Here is a 21639-nt window from a genome sequence, read left to right as displayed (position 1 = left end):
GTTGTTTATGATGTATTTTATGAGCTTCAAAATCTCTTAGGCATGCCAAGAAAATAACTAAAATTACTTGTGACAGAATCTCGACATGAAATATACCTTTATTTTCATTTATAATATTTGTTAATTTATATTATTAATAAAAGAAAAATATACAGAATTCATTTTATTGTGATATTACACTCAATGTCAAATATGACATTTTTTTCAAAAATCAATTTAAATTTGTGTAAATACATGAAAAAAATATATTTATTTGACGAATCATAATTTTTAATCGCTCATAAATATGTAAAAATGAACATGAAAATCCACGTAAATCCGTTTTCCCTCGTTCACCTTAAGAGTAAATTATAACAAATCAATCCAGTCTAAATGTAAAACAAAAAAATTGGCTACTGAACGAAGATTCAAATTTCAAAATTTGAATCTAAACTTACCAACTTTTACAGTAAAAAAACATATGTGCAAAAAAAACTGTAAAAATGATTTAGACAGAAAGAGTGAAACAAAGGATCTTGATAAGGAAACAGTCCAAAACTTGCTTTAATCGGCTTGATAGAAAGCAAAACCAATAAATTTTCAGAGAGAAAAGGAGGAAAACTACATTAACATTATAAACATTCCGTGTAAGAAATATACGAAAACATGTTTTCCAAATGTAGTGGGAACGTGATACAAGATTATATTAAGAAATGTCAAATTCTAGAATGTATGAAGTATTGTGACGTGTAAGAAAAATATCCAATTTTTAAGTGTGTTTTGATTTTTCACTTTTAGTTAATTTTGTGTTATTTTGAAGATTGTGTTTGGTTGACTTTAATTTTGTTTTGTTATGGTTTAAAGTGTATATCTTGTAAATTATAAACATTAGGTTTAATACATCATTTGGTCCCTAATTTTATAGATTTAGTTCAAAATGATCCTACCTTTTAAAAAAGTTCAGTAAGGTCTCATATTTCGTTAAAAAATGTTCATTCTGGTCCTTTTTGCTGACGCCGTTAAAAGCTTAACGGTGCAAATGCTAGCATGGCGAAACATCAATTACCTATTTACTGTGATGCTTACGTGGTGCTGTGAAGTCATTTTAATGTGTAAATACTTAAGAAAAACTAAAATGACAAAAAATAGGTTAAAGTAAAATACCTTATGCCATTTTTGGGTTGAAGTAGCTGCCTATGGTGCTGTAATGCAAGGAAGCATTTTGAGCATAGAGGGGGTGAAGAAACCAAAGATATCCTTCTATAGGGTGTGACTCCCTCACCCTTGGAATTGAAACTGTTGGTAGAGTGATGACAAAGTTGATTCCCAAAAACATTGTTATCCCAACAAAGAAATCCCAGGTGTTTACCACCTACCAGGACCAGCAGACCATTATCTCCATTCAGGTTTTCGAAGGTGAGAGGAGTCTAACAAAAGACTGTCGTCTGCTTGGGAAATTTGATCTGTCAGGAATTTGGGGGTTAGAGTTTAATTTGGGGGTTAGGGTTTAATTTGATTTTGTGTTAAATTTAGGTATTTTCATCAATTGACCATGATGTAATTAGGGTTTCCAATTGTCCATTCCATTTCCAACCTCCGATTCTCTATCGTTACCGTGAAAGCCACTACCTTCTACACCTCTATTTCTAGGGCCACCGGCCACTGCTAAGTGCTAAGTTTTTTGTATCGAACCAATATTCTATCCCCATCAGATTGTTCCCATGCCTGGTTCATAAAAAAAAGGAAATTATGAAATTCTTATTAAAACTTAATTTAAGATGACTTGTTCTTCTTTTTATTCTGGTTGTGGTTGTTCTTCTAATGACAGAGAAAAAGGAGGGGTTCAGGACTTGACTTTGGGTTGTATTATAAAAAATGGTGTAACTCTTTTTCACTGTCAAGTTTTGCAGATGCTGCTACTACAATATACAGCTCTGCATTCATGTCAATGAAAGGTTGTGAGAGAGAAAGAGAAAACGACACAGGTTTGGCGTAGGTGGTGAGGAAAATAAAAAGAAAGAAAAGCTAGAGGGAAATCATGACCTTACATCATATTTAAATATTTACACAGTGTAATGACACATATTTATAAAACATTCCAGCTCATTCACGTTTGGCCAAAATGGCATTAGCACCGTTAAATTTTTAACTACGTCAGCGAAAAGGATCAGAATGAACATTTTTTAACGAACTATGGGACCTTACTGAACTTTTTTAAAATGTAGGATGATTTTGAACCAAACCCATAAAAGTAGGACCAAATAACATATTAAACCTAATAATTATATTTCATTGTTTACTCTTGGCAAGACGCCGTTATTTTATACCCTCGTACGCGACTATGATTACGAAAATTTTGAAATGTAAGATCGGTTAACGAGGGCAGCGGCGTGGCGGCGGACGGCACTGTGTTGCGGCCTTTTCTCCGTCGAGAATTTGCTCAGGGAACTTTCTGGTCGACCTTTGAATTTTCTTCTGGATTTACTTTCACCTCTCAATTCCGCTTCTCTGCTAAGCACTCATTAGCTTTTCGAGTTTTCAAGCGATTAACCCTAAGCCCCTAAAACCCTAACTAGCAATAATGGATGCATCGCCCCCCGACAATGCCGTCGACTACTCACCTTCTTCAACCGTTATCGAATTCGACCGCCCCGTTCCCTTACTTCGGGGGCCATTACCGGCGGGTCCCTCCGTCGAGCCGTCGGATGGACCGTACGTGCTCGCTTTTAGGGATTCGCGCGCGTGGGCATCTTCGTTCCTCGCCTGTGAGCGCAAAATCGTTGAGCAGTGCGAGGAGGGGGCGAGGATCGGATGCGCTGTGAGCGCTTCCAGGAACTGTAAGCCTACGTGGTGGAAGGCTCTGGCGGGCCTCACACTTCACGATCTGAAGGAACGGGAGGAGTGCGAAGTGCGGGAGATGGCGGATTGTTTCGCCGTGGCTAAGGATAAATGTGCTGGCTTCGCCAGGGAGAAGTGTTTGGTTCCCTTTAGGGATGCGAGGATTAGGGTTGCGAAAGGGGTTTTGAGTTCCAAGGGTGTTGGGAAGTTGATTGGTTGGGGATCGTTGCCTGTGAGTGGGAGGAACATTTGGTTGATGAATCAAATGGGTCTGATTGGTGGTGATTTGGGAATGACGAATTGCAAGGCTAGCGAGTTGCTGGGATTTGATGATTATGTGCAATGCATTTTGGGTGAACAAGAACAAGGCACCGAAAACTAATTCTGTCCTCTGGTACGGGAGGAAGAGTTTTGAAACCCAGATACTTGTGTTTATACTTCTGGGCTCTGGACTAGACAGTTGGTCTGTCAGGTAGACTAAAGTAGTTCCTATGCAAAGTTTATTGGTTAAAGAGGTCAGTAGAGGACGAATTTTATTTATAGTTCCCTGGTTTCTTTTAGTGCTGTACTCCAATTAGAGTTGGAATATTTCATGTCGTATTTCATGGCTGGTTTATGTTGGCTTTAATACAAACCTTTAATACATGGATTACAGAGGTGAAATTTCTCTTGATTAGAGAACACTACGAAGAAAACCTGCACTACATCTAAGTTTTATCCTTCAAGAAATCTCTCCTTTGAACTGGGTGGACGTGTTGTGCATAGCTATGTTCGGTCTAGTATACGAGATACGATGGAATTTTGTATTCATACGTTTAGGCTGTCAGTCTCAAGGAAAATTGGAAATATAAGAATCTAGGGTCACCATACTTGGGTATTCTTTGTTGAATCTTATACTTTGATGTGAAAATTTTGTATGGACCATCATTGTTTGTATGCCTATATGCATTTTTTAAAAATAAAAAAATTTAGATAATTGAAGTGGATGGTTTTCAGAATGTGTATAGAAACTGTATTAACAGAAGATGATATCCACCATTTTTTGGCATTGGTATGTTATGCCTGCTTAAAAATGTCAGCTGTGTTGGTGGAGACTGGAGTGTTTTGATGCTGCACACAATATATATAACACAATATATATTAACGTAATGTTGATTGTGCATAACTTTAAATATTTGTTGTTTCAAAGAATAATTTTGAAAAGCCGGTGTCGTAGCAGTAACTTATTCCTTCTTTGTTTGGTGCAGAAGTTATAAAAAATGTCATCTCATAGAGCTTAACGAATCAAATATCCAGGTTTTGCTTGACTCTAACTTTTGAATTATGTTCTGATTGTCATTTTTATTTGTAAGTTACAACATTTATATTAGTAGGTTAGAAAGGGTTCATTCAGACTTGTGTAGTTGCATGGCATGATAACAGAAAAAATAACTGTAGTTACTGTAGTCTGATGTATTTGAACGTATCATAAGGTAAAATGATTTGAGGGGTTGTGCTGGAGTCTAGTTGAATTGAATCTGAAAATTATATCCATTAAGTATTATAGTCTGATGTTGTTTCTTTTTTTTTTTTGTTTGGCGTACTTTTTTGCCTTGTTCTACGGAAGCCAGACTTCCATGTGTTGCTTACTTTTCTAATATGTATTTATTTGCCTTCTATTGCATGGCTGGTTGGTTGCTAGTGTTCAAGGGTAATAAAGGTAATATTTACAATTTATTCAATGTGAGGTCTACTAAACGGACCAGGCAGATTAAAGGTTATAGTTCGAGTCTTCATATTTAGGTCATGTTTGATTGAGTTTGGAATCAAGTTTCTTTGTAAGTTTAGTACATGTTCTTCCTTTATTAGCTTTACTGGTGTCATTGGTTGAGAGTTCAGACATTATGAGAAGTGTGATACATTACATTTCAGATTTCTTAATTATTGATGCACCAGTACTTACTGTGGTTTTCCATTCTCCCTACATCTGTATGGTAATTTAATTCAGAAGTTAAACAAATTGTGTTTCCTTTTAGCCAATAAAGAATAGCTCAAGTAACAGAGGAGAAATGGGTTTGGGTTAGAAGTCATCGGTATATTCTTGAATGTAAACCAATGATGCTTCCTGTTATGGGAAGGGAGCTAGTGATAAGAACTTGGGCATTAGGGTGCCTAAGTCATAAATTGTGTAGTATAAGATGCTTGGTGGAGTATCTAAGTGTTTGGTTTTTCCCCTTAATATTTAGCTTTGGAGGGTGGGTTCCCCTAATGCTTGGGTACTTGTCATTTGGTGTCGGTGCTGATTGTTGATGTCTTGGAAATGGCTACCCATGAAGGGTTCTAACCAACGAGGGAGTTGAGTGAAGTGTTGTAGAGTGAAACCTGTAGAGGTTGACTCTTATGATGGTGCTAGGATAGAAACTTTGCATTATGGGATGCCCAAGGCCTACATTGAGTAGTGTGAAATGCTCAAACGAAACGAGTATTTAAGTGTTTGGTTCTCACTCCTTAATAGCTAGCTTTTTACACGATGGGTTCACTTGGATAGATGTCTTCTTTTACCTTGGATTTTATGGGCCAAACTTCTTTTGTCTGTCTGGCACGCTACTGTAGAAGGCAAGAATAAAGTTTAAAGATTTCGCAATAGTGAAGTGTTGTAGAGTGAAAGCTGTAGAGGTGTTTAACTTAGAGTGGTGCTGTGATCGGAACTCGGGTACCCACATTGAATATGAGATGCTTGATGTACTTAAGTGTTGGTTCTCCCTCTCAATAGTTAGGTTTTGAGTGTGAGTTCCCCAATTACTTGGGTACTTTTCAGCTGGTGATAGATGTCTCGAAGTCTTCTTTTAACCTGGAGTTTATGGGCCAAATTTCTTTTTCCTGTCTTTGCGTACTACTGTAGAAGGCAAGAATAAAGTTTAAAGGTTTAGCAATCACTTGCCAAACGTGAATGTTGGAAATTTGGATATGCTTAGGGGCTCTGGGACCTATTTCTATCGACTGTTCTCCATAAGCGCATCTCAACTCTCTTGTTGCAATTTTAAAATGGGGCATTTCAAATTGTTATTTTCCAATATCCTTTACATTATGGAGCCTTTGGTTTGTGAAGTATTTTATCATATTAGGGAATTCATATGTGAGAATGTTTTATTCACATTTTCGGTAGAACAAGATAGATTTGCTTGTAAAAATTTTCTGAGAATGATTTATTAAATTACACACGGACTATATTGGAATTTTCATATTGTAACTTATTCCTTCCCTTTATCTTAGCTCAAACAAGAGGACATACTAGAGTTCCCCTCCTTTATCCACTTAAGCATCCAAACAATAGAAAGTAACTCTTACCCCAAAAAACTTTCAAACAAAAATATCTTGATATTTTGTATATTTTTTTTTCCGAGTCATCAAATTAAGATTTTGTCAAGTTTTGCTTATTGATGATGATTGTTGAGATTATGTACAGTTGTTTGTTGAGGCAACCAAAGAGGCCATTAAACAAATTATTTTCGGATTTTCCTCTTGGATTGGTCCTTAAGATTGTAGTTTTAGCCTTAGATAAGAATTGCCTAAAGGTACCTGTTGCCATATCTGCGACGGTGAAATTACACCTCCCCGCTTTCCAATGAACAAATCCGGGGCCTCATAATAGGTTTTCCTTTTGTTTTCTCCCATTCTTCCTTCCCTTTCTTTCTTTTTCTCTGCTTACTCTTCATTTCTACGGATGTGCCTCGTCTCTTTTCTCTTCTTATTGTCAGTGAGGCTATTATTGTTCTTCTTATTGCTCTATTTTTTCAAAATTTCAGAATTCAGTTCTGTTTTTCTGAACGTTCCATACAGAGTTTCAGAACCATGTTCTTTTATTAAACCACCTACAACGTTGTACCTAATTCTTTTCACTCATAGGACAGTGTCAAGCACAAAAAATCAAATTATTTTGAGTTGAGATATCTTAGATTTCAGTCTATGATTTTTGTTTTTTTTAATATATATATATATATATATATATATATATTTTCAATTCTTTTAGATATATATTGTTATTTTTATCTGCTATGACTTCTATTGGGCATCCGCCATTGTCCCTGGGCGGTCTAATATCACTATTGATATAATAACGTAAGGTAAAGGTATAACTCAGTACACCTTGCTACCTTTATACTCTGTTTTTTGTGCTTTTTTTGAAATAGAGGGAAGAGTGGAAAAGGAAAAAAAACGAAAGAGAAAGAAAGTAAAAGGCTTCTCCTTTATCTCTTTCCCTTTATTTATTCGGTATCCAGATTTCTAAATCCGATAATTTTCTAAACTGGATTTTTAATATCCAGTGAGTTTTTTAAATAATCTGATTCATCCAAAACATAATAAATATACTTGGAAGATATTATGAAATAAAAAAGATAAAAGTGAACGGATCAATGCAATATGTTTTGCTTTCGGTAAACAATAAATATTCAATAACTACTGATTACCTAATTTTTTTATATATTTTTATTTAAGGGCACGAATGTTAACTTGTAAGGGTAGGGAGAAGGCTTTGAGGTGTCGGGAGAAGCCCTCAAGAAAGTATAATGAGTTTGTTTGGGTTTAGAAAGAAAAAGAGTGAAAGAAATGAATACAAAATTTGTAGTAGGTGTAAATGATGGGATACGAAAAAAAATTAAAATTGGTTGTGTAATGTAATTAGTTATGAAAATGTCGTTTGTTGTATAGTTGAGAAATTCAGCCCAGAAGTAACCATGTCTCCAATATGTGTTCAAATAATGCATTTATTTGTTTATTTGTTGTTTGCAAATTGAAACCGATACTCATAAAATTAAGAAATGTCATCTAGAATTCACATCCACTCCATTTTCCAACAAAAATTCCACAGTCTAACGCAACTCTAATAGAGAATAATAAAAAAATAAATAAAATGTGAAAACAAAATTCAATAAATAAAGAAGGGAATTTAGGTCATGAATTGTTGAATACATCGTAGAGAAGGGTTGCAGTTTGAAATTCATCGGAGGCCAAACATCCCATCGAATTTCCTTTCTCTGAACCGACATGTTTCACTATGCTGATGTATTATGTTGAGCCAACTAGTGTTGTGTTGTGCTCGCTGTTAAAGTCGTTTTAAAACACATTCGAGTGCAATTACAATTTTATTTAAAAGTCGTAAACCTTCAATAAATTTCATGATTCTGTGTAAAGGACGGGAAAAGCTGTAAAACACAACCATGCCACTTAGCATTCTATTCTTTTCATCACACTTACGAGGGGCAATTCTCCTTCAACCTCTCATATTTCCCCAGTTGCATTTCTGCGATAATTTGTTGAAACAATCAACAACTTTGGTACGGGGAATTGGTCGGTCCTACTGTCAAGGTAATAAATTGCAAATAAAAAACATTAAGGATCTTTGGTCGGAATATAATAGGATGAATTCTAGTTATAATCATTCGTTTGTATCTTAATGTTTATTATATGTTGTTAGAGTAATATATTTCTTATCCCGAATAGAGTTGGGTTAGAAGTCAATATATTTCTTATATTGATGAGAGTTAGGTTAGAAGGCAATTGGATGAAAGAATTATTTTTCTTTCTATTTTTATACCACTCACCTCCATTAGAAATACTATCACCGCATTTGTCACCGTTTGTTCTTGCAGTCAACACTAACCCTCTCATCACTACCCACATTATAACTACCATCATGAATTCACTATGTTTGTTGTCACCACGATCTTTACGTACACCATTTCTATTATTTTTATAGACAGGTTATTTTCATATATATCATTAGTCTTTTTTGAAGTATATTCTACATTAAATTAAAAAAATGATTTTTTTATTCAGTTATTTTAATTTTATCTTATGAGGCACGAATCATATACAAACTGCTCCTAAGCAAACATAAAAAATTCAATTTTAGATGATTTATTAGTAACTTAGTTCAATCCCGAAAGTTTGTTCCTTAGCTTCTGTCTTTTTTTTCCTTGCAAGTAAGTGTGGAAACCGAGTGAGGATATAATTTGGGCGTAATTTAGGGTGGATTGCAGATTACGGCCATCATTTACCACAACATTCCTTTCCAGTAGGATTGCTACCTATTTGCGCCGGAATGGGTAGCACGTTGTCTAAACAAGATGCGAAAAAAAGTCATGCACGTGATTGTGAAGTTTTTCTTTTGTAACTGTTACTTAGGAAATATTTACATTTGTGATGGCCGCCTTTTCCATTGTTGGAAGTAGTTGCCAATGGAAGAAGTTGCTTGGCATAAAAGCAAGCCTATGATGGGGGATGATTTGACTAATAGCTTTTAGAAAGTATATAATAGTTGATTAAGAATGACGTTGGAAGATGCTACGAAGTTGTATAGGGAAGAATTTGGTTGTTGATTGCGTTTTCAGATTCCACTATTTGTTCACTTCAGTATGATAAAATTCTAGATGTCATTTTCCAAGAAATTGCCTGGTAGTTTCCGCCTCCAGTCTGTGATTTAATATACAGGGGAAAAGTCCACACATTTTCGGTGGCCAAGTTACTAGGTATTTTCTATTTGTCAACAATCACCAATTACTATTTCTTAGTCATGCTCTCTTTAATATTCTTCTTTAAATAATCACTCTGCAATTACTTAAACTATATTCAAAATCATTAAAATACTTGAGATCTTTGTGTAAGGGTACTCTTTTTTCTGAAGCATGCATTAAAGTGTTGGAGTTATTAGTCAAGTCTTTTTCTTCCCATCTTTGGAAAGAAGGACAACATGTTCCTTGCTTTTAGTTAATAATGCATTACATAACTAGTACAAATACATTTTATTAAAACTCTCTGTTTTCTGGAGAAGATTTTCAGAGGATAATTCATTTTTCCAAAGAATTTCGAAAGAAATTAACATTATAGAAATTTATATCAATAATTTATTTAATCAACAATTCTAAATTTAACTTAAAAAGTAACCATTTAAAATTTTCACACTTTATCTTCTTTCTAATCCATGTTTATTCCATTCATATTTTTTTAGCTCACTTGGAACGAGATATCTTAAAATTTTATTCACTCAATTCTTTTTCTTTTACTTGTGTCAACAATGATTTATTTTAAATTAAAAGTAAATTGTGATTTTTTTATCGTTATGATCAAGGTTATTTTTTATATTAATCGTGCTTTTCTCGGTGACGTTAAACATGTTTTTTTTTTGTTGTTGTTAACATTACCGTGCATTATTTATAGTTGATCACATTTGTATTATTTCTTCTATCCCTTTTCGTTATGATTTTTTAATTTAATTGTTTTATTAACATTATTGAGATTATTTATTGGTCGATGTAGATTCAAGTTTTCAAAGCTGATCAATGTATCTTTGGATGGATGCCAACAAGATTTTTTCAATTGAGGTATGTAATAGTCTTTTTCTTTTGTTGATATATATATTACATTTGATGATAATTGAAGTACACTATCCAAATAATTTTTTTTAATGAATTTGAATTACATCATCCAAACAAAATATTAGAAAAATGAAATAATATGAAAAGAAGACTAATTAAATTTAATATATATGGATTTCTTAGAAATTATAAAATTCTATGTTCAAGATGAGATTAACATATTTTTAATCCCGATAATAAAGTATTTGGGAAGCTTTTGAATTGCTTTATTTTGGTTTCTTTAAGTTTGCTTCAAAAAATTAATGAAATATCAATTGAAATTGAAATATTTTGGATTTTCTTTTTCCAGAACCAAAATGTACTCTTTGACAGTTCAAAACTGACCTAACCTGAACTGAAATTAATTATTTTAATATTATTCTTTCACTCATTTATAAGGGACGTGTGAGATGAAAACAATCTAATGTGTCTAATGTGGTTATGCTTTACACAATAAGAAATTTATGGAACAATATAAAAGAGACTCGGTTATGTTTTGGATTTTACGCAATACTATGGTTAAGTAAAAGGTTTGTGAAACTTTTGAGAGATAGATTCTGGAGATTATTTCATATTTATGTCACAATCTATACAAATAACATATCTTTCTTTATCTTTTGTTGTAAAAACATAGAACCCCTTTATTTTAATTCCTCTATTTTGATAAAAAAAAAAAGAGGAAAGAAAGTTACCATTATCTATAAATATAAGGGTTTACTAATTGACAATCTCTATTAAAATAAAAACCAATTATTTTAATAATTTTAAAATTTAATTTAAAATAAAATAAATAAAAGTAATAATTTATCATCCAACTACTTTTTACTTTATTTTTTATTTTAAAAAACAATTATCTTTCACTTTTTATTTTAAAAAACAACTACTTTTTATTTTATTTTTTATTTTAAAAAACAACTACCTTATACAATAAAAAATAATAACACCTTTTATTTTTTTATTTTAAATTAAATTTTAAAATTATTAAAATATTCTTAAATTTAAGGTTAGTTTTTATTTTAATAGAAACTTTTTTATAATTGGTATACTTTACTAAAATGTACTAAAATCTTTTGCATAAATTAAAGAGTCTCATAGATAAATTGTCTAATAGTATACACATATTACATAGAACAAATATATCTAATTATAGTTATAGTGGTAGAATAAAAAGTTAAACTATTCGTCATGAAATAATATTAGATTATTATGTAGAATTAGATAAAGATAAATACATGTGAGAATAAATTATTATAAATAAAATAACAAATTGATACAAACCAAACGTGAAAAGTTGGTTATGTTTTTATATTCAAATAAATCGAATTGTATATAATCTTTTGATTTGGATTTTTTTTATATTAAAATTTAATTGAATTGTATATGTTTGGTTCCAGCTTGTTTTCAACCAAAAGTTGAAATATTGTTGAAAGTCCTAATTTTTAATAACTTGATTTTAATCTTTTTATTTAATTCAAGTGATTTTAGAGTGAAGCTCAATTAAACTTTGTAAATAACAAATTTTAATTGATAATAATTAGTCTTATTTTAAATTACAAATATCTGTATGCTCAAGCATTGTTTAGATGCATTTAAAGTGAAACATATTTAAATTGAATCATTAATTGCGGAAAAAAGAATACTAATTTAAATAGTGATGATTAATATTTTTACTTGTGTAATGCAAAAGAATTATCTGAATAATTAGGTAATTTAATTTTGTTCATGCTTTGGTACAAAATTCTAAAGTGATATGATATTTGATATATGTGTTCCATGATTTCATATAAAGTTTTATTAATTCAAAGTTAAAACCAATGTTCTGAAGCGTCGGATCTGAAGTTAATAAAAAATAAAAATCGAACAATTTAACATATATGGATTAATGTATTATACTGCATAGTACAACAGTGTCGTGGCTGAAACGGGCAATTGCAATTTTTTTATTATTTCAGAATATTAAGCAAGTCATAAAATAGATAAACTTGTGGGTGAGAAAAAGATAATCTAATTGATATATCACATATCAGATGTTAATTTATGTACTAGTAATGTATTTGTTCTCATTTAACCACATTTGTCAAGATATGATAATATCTTTAGTTTTTTAGTCATGAAGCGTGAAATTTCACTTTGAAATAATCTAATTCATAGTGAAAGACTAGACGTAGCATAAATCCGAAAACGACGGAACACATATATTTTATAGGAAAATGCTTTTTACGAAGAAATAAAGATGTAATTGAAATAACTGGTTTTTAATTAAAATAATGAGAATGAAAAATTTAGTAAAAAATTAAAATTATAATTGCCCATCGTAAATAGATTTATCCCCAATAAATAACGTGTTGTATAAAATATTGTATAAATGTCTATGCATGTTATTTTTTTTATCAACCAATTTTCAAAATAATTTAATTAAATACTTATAATTCAATAAATTAGTTTGGTGATGTTAAACTTTTTTCTATTTGACATATATATTCTTTATGAATGATAAATTTTTTAAAAAGTGTAACGTTGATGATTTATAATTAAAAATATTTTAACACGGTTATTTAAAAAAAAGAAAACACTGAAGTCGTAGTTGTCGAAGTTAAATTTCCGACATTGCCGCCGCCCAGCACCTGGGTTTCACACACCATTTAGGAAGTAATAGCATTTGGTCCATTGGGAGTGTGAAACCAGCCGCATATTTTGATGATCTTCATCCCCCACGTCCTCATCAATTCAACACTTCTTTTCTTGTCTAATAATATATAAGATTGATTGGATTTAAAGTTCTTTATATGATGTTTTAGAGTCTATCACACTGAAATTTGTATTTGTAAAATATATCATTTCACTCATATCAGATTGATATTGAATAGTGCTCTTAAGGCGGACTATCTAGCCTGACTCGTGTGGTCCATCACAGGTTGGTCACTTAGTGAGTCAATTCAACTAGGTTCATTTTTTTAGCAAATCAGAAAAATTTGAATCCGACTCGATCCACCACAGGTTGTTAGGTTAAACGAGTTGATTCACAGCTCACTTAATTGCATTCTTTTAAATAAAAGAATTACAAACTTTTTGTAATTCAAATCTAAATAAGTTTTACTCCAAAAAAGATGTTAAACTCAATATAATTCAAAATAATAAAAAAAAAGTATAAAAAATAAGTGGGTTGGTGAGTTATGTTAAAAATTGACTTGTATAAAAAAAATATTTTTTAAACTCAATCGAGTGAGATTGTTTGGTGAATTGTATCCCATTTTATTGAACCATCTATTAATGTTTAATCTAATAAGATTTGTATTTATTAACTATATCATTTAATTCTTTATTTTTTTGGTCCTTATTGAGTAACTTATTAATGTTTAATCTCATATAATGTGAGAAGATATATTAAAAGTTTAACATGGACTAAAAATAAAACTAATTTAAAATATATATGTGTATGTGAATTTTATTTTATAAACTGATTTTATAGAATTAAGATAAATTTAAAGTCAGTTTTTAATTGTTTTTTTCATAAGTATTTTTTTTGTTTGAATTTTTGTAAGTGACGACCTCTCTTCTCTCTTCTTGGATGTTTGCAAATCTTAATTGTTTGATTGTTATTCATGAATTTGAAGTGTGGTATGCTATCTAGTTTACATTTCCAAGACTGAATAATCATACATATTTGACTATAAAATAGTACGCCATACCCTTGAAGCAAACGCAAAAACAAAATAGAAACATTTTCTAAGATCTGAACAGAATGTTCAATTTTTTATTTTCTTAGTGATTTAGGAAGAAAAATATAATGCCAAAAATTAGTCTGCAATTTTGTAGTTGTGGTCACGCAAAATCCATGCCCGGCCAGGACGGCATGGTTTTACCCGGAGTTTTTTAGAAACATAAAACGAAAAAAGACAATTCTATCATCGTACATCACATTCTCTCAGACCTAGTCAACAACCACTTGTTGCACGGTACTTCTTTAATTCAATTTCTTTTACTTTCTTCAACTTGGTTGGTAGCTTTAATTAGGCCATTAACTTCCACGCGGAGCTTCTTCTACCTCCACTCAAATAATACTGCATATTTCTATTTCTCTTCTACTTCATCCTTTTTTATCAAACTACAGTATTTCTGGATCCTTCAACTATTTAAGAGTTTTTTTTAACAGGTTTTCTTGAAAAATAAGACAACTATAAAACAACCATTTCATTAGTGTATTATAATAATATAAATTAATAATCAATGACTACATGATGTTACTATCTGGTTATATATTTAATATGTTTAAATGATTTATACAACAACTGTAGTAAGTGTTCCCACTATTCTGGGATCTGAATTGAATAGCCATAGAGATTATGGTTACCCACTACTACTCGTCTCTATGTCGGCTTCCAGAAAATGTATAAAATTATCATAACAAAAGTCTTTTACACCCTTAACTAAAAATGTAAATTTTTAGTTCCATTGAGTTTAATGCATATGCAACAGTTTCACACCCTTAACTAATAATAAGCAAGAGTCATATGATTTTTAAAATAACATAAATTTTTTTATTGTACTGTTTTCTTTTATACAAAACCATAAGAGTGGTCTTTAAATATGAATTGGTATTTCTTAGCAAAGTAATTACTGTATTCTCAGAAATCACTTTCACTTATGCGGCAAGCATGTTGTATTTACGGAGCGTGTCCTTTAAAAGTTTGACTAAATTGGACTATAAAAAAAAGACAGTTGTTTGTTTTGCAACTTTGCCTCTATGTAGGAAGCTACTCGGAAATTGCCTCTATCTACCCTCTTGCACGTAATATTAGCATAATGTCTTATATATAGGAGATAGCCAGCATTGAGTTTTCAGAATGAAGTTCTTTCCTAGTATCTTTTTGGATTAAGTAATTATTGAACTTCTGCTGTTCTCTCAAAATCCACCATGAGTACCCAAAGTCTTAAATATGATGGCACCTCATTCCTCATTGACATAACCTCCACTGTTAATTACACCATCAACATAGCCAAAAAGAGATGGCGTTTTGCTTACACAGCAATTTATTCTAGGCGAGTCATGCTTGCCTTGGCCAAAGAAGTCATATCTAAGAGAAATACCAAAACCAGTCATTACTCTAACCTCTTCCAAACCCAATCTTCAAATTGCAGCAGTACTCTGGATATCATTGAGTCCCTGATTCCGCAACATGGGACCAATCATCATCCTTTGCTTCCTGATGTTGACAAGGTCAGGATTACCAGTATGGTCAAGGACAAAAACTTGTCATCCTTTACAGAGTTTGGAGGAGTTGAAGGTGTTGCAAACATTCTTGGAACCATTCCAGAAAAGGGAATCACTGGCAGCCATGAAGATGTTGCCAAACGTATTCAAGTATTCGGTTCCAACACTTACCAGAGGCCACCGCCTAAGTTTTTCCTGAGCTTTGTAGTGGAAGCTTTCAATGACACTACTATTCTGATTCTTCTTGTTTGCGCCGGTCTTTCCCTTGGTTTTGGCATAAAAGAACATGGTCCGGGGGAAGGCTGGTATGAAGGAGGGAGTATATTTGTAGCAGTGTTTCTGGTGGTGGTTGTTACCGCACTCAGTAACATCAGACAAGAGAGACAGTTTGACAAATTGTCAAAGATAAGCAACGACATCAAAGTAGAAGTAGTGAGAAATGGAAGGCCACAGCAGATATCCATCTTTGATGTTGTAGTGGGAGATATTGCATCCCTTAAGATTGGTGATCAGATTCCAGCAGATGGATTGTTCTTGAGTGGCCATTCTTTGCTAGTGGATGAATCCAGTATGACAGGAGAGAGCGATCATGTAGAAATTGAGTCTTCAAGAAGCCCCTTCTTGTTGTCTGGTGCAAAAGTGGTCGATGGATATGCTCAGATGCTAGTGACATCTGTGGGAACCAACACAGCATGGGGTGAAATGATGAGCTCGATATCGCGTGACACCAACGAAAGGACACCATTACAGGCTCGCCTTGACAAGTTAACCTCTTCTATTGGAAAGGTAGGCCTCACAGTCGCTTTTCTTGTTCTTGTAGTCTTGTTAATTCGTTATTTCACTGGAAACACACAAGATAAAAATGGGAACACAGAGTTCCAGGGGAGTAAAACTGATGTAAACGACATTTTCAATGCGGTTGTGAGGATTGTCGCTGCTGCAGTGACGATTGTGGTGGTGGCAATCCCAGAGGGTCTGCCATTGGCCGTCACTCTCACTCTTGCTTACTCCATGAAAAGAATGATGGCAGACCATGCAATGGTGAGGAAACTTTCTGCTTGCGAAACAATGGGATCGGCTACAGTTATTTGCACGGATAAAACTGGTACCTTAACCTTGAATCAAATGAGAGTCACCAAGTTTTGGCTTGGCCAGCAAAATGTCGCGGAAAAATTTTCCAATGCAATGGCCCCTAAAGTTCTTGAATTATTCCAACAAGGAGTTGGCCTCAACACAACTGGAAGTATCTATAAATCTTCATCAATATCTGAACCCGAAATTTCTGGCAGCCCAACAGAGAAAGCTATACTCTTGTGGGCCGTGTCAGATTTAGGCATGGACATGGATGAACTGAANCGCACACACGAAGTTCTCCATGTTGAAANGTTTAACTCTGAAAAGAAACGAAGTGGCGTNGCAATAAGGAAGGAGACTAACAACACAGTTCACGTTCACTGGAAAGGTGCTGCAGAGATTATACTTGCAATGTGTTCAAATTATATTGACAATAACGGCATAGAGAAGTCCCTTGATGAAGAACGGAGTAAACTTGAAAACATAATTGAAGGCATGGCTGCTAGCAGCCTTAGATGTATTGCTTTTGCTCACATGCAGATTTCAGAAGATATTGATTATAACGATAAGGAGAACGCACACCAAATCCTTAGAAAAGATGGCTTGACCTTGCTAGGTATTGTTGGCCTCAAGGATCCATGCCGACCCGACGTCAAGAAGGCTGTGGAAACCTGTAAACATGCAGGAGTTAGTATCAAGATGATCACAGGTGATAACATATTCACTGCAAGAGCAATAGCAACAGAATGCGGAATACTAGACTTTGATGGGCATGTGAGCGCGGGAGAAGTGGTGGAGGGTGTGGAATTCAGGAATTATTCTGAAGAAGAGAGAATGGAGAGAGTAGAGAAGATCCGCGTGATGGCAAGATCATCCCCTTTGGACAAACATTTGATGGTGCAGTGCTTGAAAAAGAAAGGTCACGTTGTTGCAGTCACGGGAGATGGCACAAATGACGCACCTGCTTTGAAAGAAGCTGACATTGGACTTTCTATGGGGATCCAAGGAACTGAAGTTGCCAAGGAGAGTTCAGACATTGTGATCTTAGATGACAACTTCAGTTCTGTTGCCACTGTTTTAAGGTGGGGAAGATGTGTTTACAACAACATCCAAAAATTCATCCAGTTTCAACTAACAGTGAATGTTGCAGCTCTAGTGATAAATTTTATCGCAGCAGTTTCTTCGGGAGATGTTCCCCTGACAACAGTTCAACTTTTATGGGTAAATCTGATAATGGATACGCTAGGAGCATTGGCACTGGCAACAGAAAGACCTACAAAGGAGTTAATGGAGAAAAAGCCAGTGGGTAGGACTGAGCCTCTTATTACTAGTATTATGTGGAGAAACCTTTTAGCTCAAGCTTTATATCAAATTTCTGTTCTCTTGGTTTTACAATTCAACGGAAAGTCAATCTTCAATGTTAGAGAGGAGGTAAAGGATACTCTAATTTTTAATACTTTTGTTCTCTGCCAAGTATTCAACGAGTTCAACTCAAGAAGTATGGAGAAACTTAATGTATTCCGAGGGCTTCACAGAAACCATTTGTTTCTTGGAATTGTGGGAATTACAATTGTTCTTCAAGTTGTGATGGTGGAACTTTTAAGGAAGTTTGCTGATACAGAGAGACTAACATGGGAACAATGGGGAATTTGTATTGGAATTGCAGCTGTGTCATGGCCAATTGCTTGGATTACAAAGCTCATACCAGTTTCAGATAAACCTTTCTTCAGCCACGTTAAGTGGGTAAATTTATCGGTCTTGAAGATTAAGCATTATTTATAATTTTACCTCGTCACTTGCTTTAGGAACCAAAAATTCCAAGCATCTTCAACACTGGAATATGAGATATTCGTGTATACCATGTATGGAAATTCAAGACCCTTTATGGTTAAAACATACAGGATCTTGAATTTCTATGTATCTTATACCTAAATATCACATATTTAATAGTGTGCAAGATGCTTGGAATTTTATGGAATCTTACCTCGCATCTTCTTCATTCAGTCTAGAAATTATTAAACGGTGAATTGGGGTGGGTGGAATTAGGATATAGATGATATATTAAAGTTCACACTCTCTCTGTTGTACCAAAAAAGTATATAAAAAATATTTGGGTTGTGGGAACTTAAAATTGATATCACACTATTTAATTTGTCCCTTAGGTTGTTAATGATATGTTATATTATGATTGTTGGTTAAATTGACTTTGGTATGTTGAGTTTCATGCTAAACTAAAATTCCTGGCGAACAAGAGAATGAAGAAAGAAGAAAAGGGATTTGTTATGGGGCACTATTGAAGGCCTCCTCTAAAGTTCATATCAGATTTCATGTGCTTAATAAATATGTATGTTTGGCATTGTCTTCAAATATTGTTGCTAAACAAGATATACCAATTTTTTAACTGTTATTTTATTATATAATCTTGGATTGGATATTGCTCTGCATCTATAGCAAGATTTTTACTGCTTAGATACCTTATTTTCTATTCAAATACATAGTTTGATTGTTAATTACCTTTTCTTTTCTTTTTGTATTTTTATGTTATTTCCATTTCATAGAGTACTAAGTCATTTTCAGTGCTGGAAAAAAATAGTTTGTTGTTTCGTTCATAAATCTATTTCCATTATAATAATCTATTGTTGGAAAAGATGTAGACATGTATCAATCTTTGTTTATTATATTTTTCATCTGTTCATTTCCTTTCTAATAAACGTAGTTTAATTTTGTATTTCTGTTTAGTCGGAGATGTATCATACAAAGAGCCAAAATAAATTGAGTGTCACCATAATTTTAATAGGTTCATCTAATATCCATTTTAAAGCTGTAGTAACAATTAAAAAATGGCTAATTTTCGGACAGTATAGAACCAAATGGCAAAATTAGTGGTCTTTTAAGTTTGAGTAAAGTTTTTTTTTAGGCACCAGTAAATTTCATTGTATCTCCTTTCTTCATTCTTTGTGATAGTTTAGCTACTTTCTTAATTTTTATTTTTATTTTATCTCTCAGACACTCTAATTTTAATACCATTACATCCATCATTTAAAACAAAGCTTAACTTGAATTTAGTGTTATTCATGATTATATTATCAAATCAACATTATACACAATTATCTGTACAAATGTATGAAAAAAATCATCAATTCCGTGGATTGATCTAAGTTGATATTTGGGTTTCATCAGCATCGCGGTGAATGAGACTTTTTCTAATCTTTATTCCTTTACAGCAAGCATAAAAGGCTTTTTCCATTCTCTCCCCAGTGAAACATTTTAAAGGAAATCTACTTTTATAGAGTTACACAGTTACTGAAATTTTTATTTTTTATTAAAATTAATATCATCAATTATTTTGTTAATAAAATAACAAACAAATAAGCTAACAGAAACAAAAATAACAAATCGTGATTTTGCGAATTGTTATGTGTGAGTGAAAGAAAGAGTGTGAGAAATGTGGGTTACGATTAAGTGAGTATATCTGATTTTTTTTTTAATTTTTTTTTAATTTTTTTTCTTTTAAATTAAAAATAAAAAATATAAAAATACCTTTTTGTTTAAGGTATGTTTTTTTATGAATGAGAATTTTTTTTGTTTACTGAAACTTGATACACGTTGCTAAATATACCAACTGAAAAAATACTTACATAAATTAGTAAATCCATATATATACATACATATCCATATATATACATACATATCCATATATATATATATATATATATATATATATATATATATATATATATATATATATTTCACACATGTAATATATAAAAATATAAATTGAAAAAAAAATATTGCTTATAAAACCACAAAATAAAAATAAAAATGTAAGTATTTAAATTTTATTTTATTTTCTTATAATTTGGTATGTATCTTTACTTATTTCCTATTTCTTTTATATAATTATATACAATTTAAGTGTTTATAAAGTTTCATTACATTTTTCAAGAACTATTTCTATAAAAAGTGCTTATAAATTAAAATTTTAACATTACTTATACTTTTGATAAATGATAAAAAAAAAAAGAGAAATAAAAAAATGATATTTTGAATAAAATAAAATTCTATAATTTTTTTATTATAATTTTATTTCATTTAATTTTACTATTTGTATTTCACAATTTATATTATGAAAAAAAATTATATTTAAAAGAATATGCAACCACTTTGTGGTAGGTTTTTAAGTTAGATTATGTAGTCATGATTTTTACAAAACAATTATAAGTACACTTTTTGACATATTTTATGACATACATTAATATAGAAAAGAAATTTAACATAGGTTATTTTTAGGGTTTACTTCAATTCTACAACTTAAGCATATCAAAGAGAGATAAAAAAAGGGAAACTTTAAACTTATGTTCTTAACATAAATATATTTTTTAAAGATAGACTTCGATTTGGAAGAACTGAAGCCTATATGTGACACAAAATAATTTAAATTATTGTACATACAAAATTGAGAGAATAATAAAATGCACAATGAACAATGTCTGAACAATGGAAGGAGAAGGTATGGACAATGAACCAAGGTGTCAACAATTAATGAAGTAAGGCATGATCTTGACAAACCTGTGACAAAGACCAAAATGCATTATTATGTCTCCTTATTGCAAATAAACATTAAACATACCAAAACAAATGCGAGAAAGAGGAAAAAGAACCTCCAAGCAACAAGGAATGATTCGTGGTGACCAAGAATGAAACTGGAAAGAGGGAAGAACAAAATGCTTCATGAAGAGAAGAGACAAGACAAGATGTTTTGCGACGACCAACAATGGTAATAGAGAAGGGCTTCACGTGGAGAGGAGAGCAACAATGACCTATTCAGTTGCAATGGAGAAGGAAGAGTGAGTTTTCATAGTTTCGATGGAGAAAGTTCTACAATAACATAATGTTGTCACAAGAAAGTAACTTTTCTAAAAATTTAACTATAAACACAAGCTTTGATTCTTTGTATAATCAAAACCTATACTAGTATAGGCTATAGGTTTAGAGTATTTTAGAACTAAAGTTATAGTTGTGCAAATAATTTAAAAAATATCACTATATTTTAAAAGACTTTATTTTTTTTAAATTTTTTTTGAAACTTATTAAGCTATTTCAAATATATTTTCTATATATGTGATATCTCTATTTTCGAAA

General features: G+C 32.1%; 2 protein-coding genes across 7 annotated transcripts; both read left to right on the top strand.

Annotated features, from left to right (window-relative positions):
• The first annotated feature begins 2285 nt into the window (after positions 1 to 2285).
• Positions 2286 to 6734, top strand: LOC106757625. 6 transcript variants are annotated; one of them, XM_022779096.1, is made up of 3 exons: positions 2286 to 3289; positions 4065 to 4113; positions 4499 to 6734. In XM_022779096.1, exon 1 carries the CDS (start codon positions 2561 to 2563, stop codon positions 3197 to 3199), a length of 639 nt encoding a protein of 212 aa, XP_022634817.1. In that variant the 5' UTR covers positions 2286 to 2560; the 3' UTR covers positions 3200 to 3289; positions 4065 to 4113; positions 4499 to 6734. The 6 variants fall into 6 exon arrangements, with proteins under 6 accessions (XP_022634817.1, XP_022634814.1, XP_022634818.1 ...); XM_022779093.1 differs by having other exon boundaries at positions 2286 to 3332; positions 4499 to 6733; XM_022779097.1 differs by lacking the exon at positions 4499 to 6734 and having other exon boundaries at positions 4068 to 4317.
• Positions 6735 to 13774: 7040 nt separating this feature from the next.
• On the top strand, positions 13775 to 18628 carry LOC106757754 (calcium-transporting ATPase 12, plasma membrane-type). The gene has a single exon (XM_014640535.2). It carries the CDS (start codon positions 15127 to 15129, stop codon positions 18277 to 18279), a length of 3153 nt encoding a protein of 1050 aa, XP_014496021.1. The 5' UTR covers positions 13775 to 15126; the 3' UTR covers positions 18280 to 18628.
• The last annotated feature ends 3011 nt before the right edge of the window (positions 18629 to 21639 follow it).

Source organism: Vigna radiata, chromosome 3 (assembly GCF_000741045.1).
Source record: "Vigna radiata var. radiata cultivar VC1973A chromosome 3, Vradiata_ver6, whole genome shotgun sequence".
Taxonomy (NCBI): Eukaryota; Viridiplantae; Streptophyta; class Magnoliopsida; order Fabales; family Fabaceae; genus Vigna; species Vigna radiata.
The sequence above is the reverse complement of the archived record's forward strand: the minus strand, read 5'-3'. Positions and strand labels throughout refer to the sequence as shown.

Excerpts from the sequence above, each read along its gene's own strand:
- LOC106757625 (XM_022779096.1), top strand. The coding sequence starts at position 2,561 with ATGGATGCATCGCCCCCCGACAATGCCGTCGACTACTCACCTTCTTCA.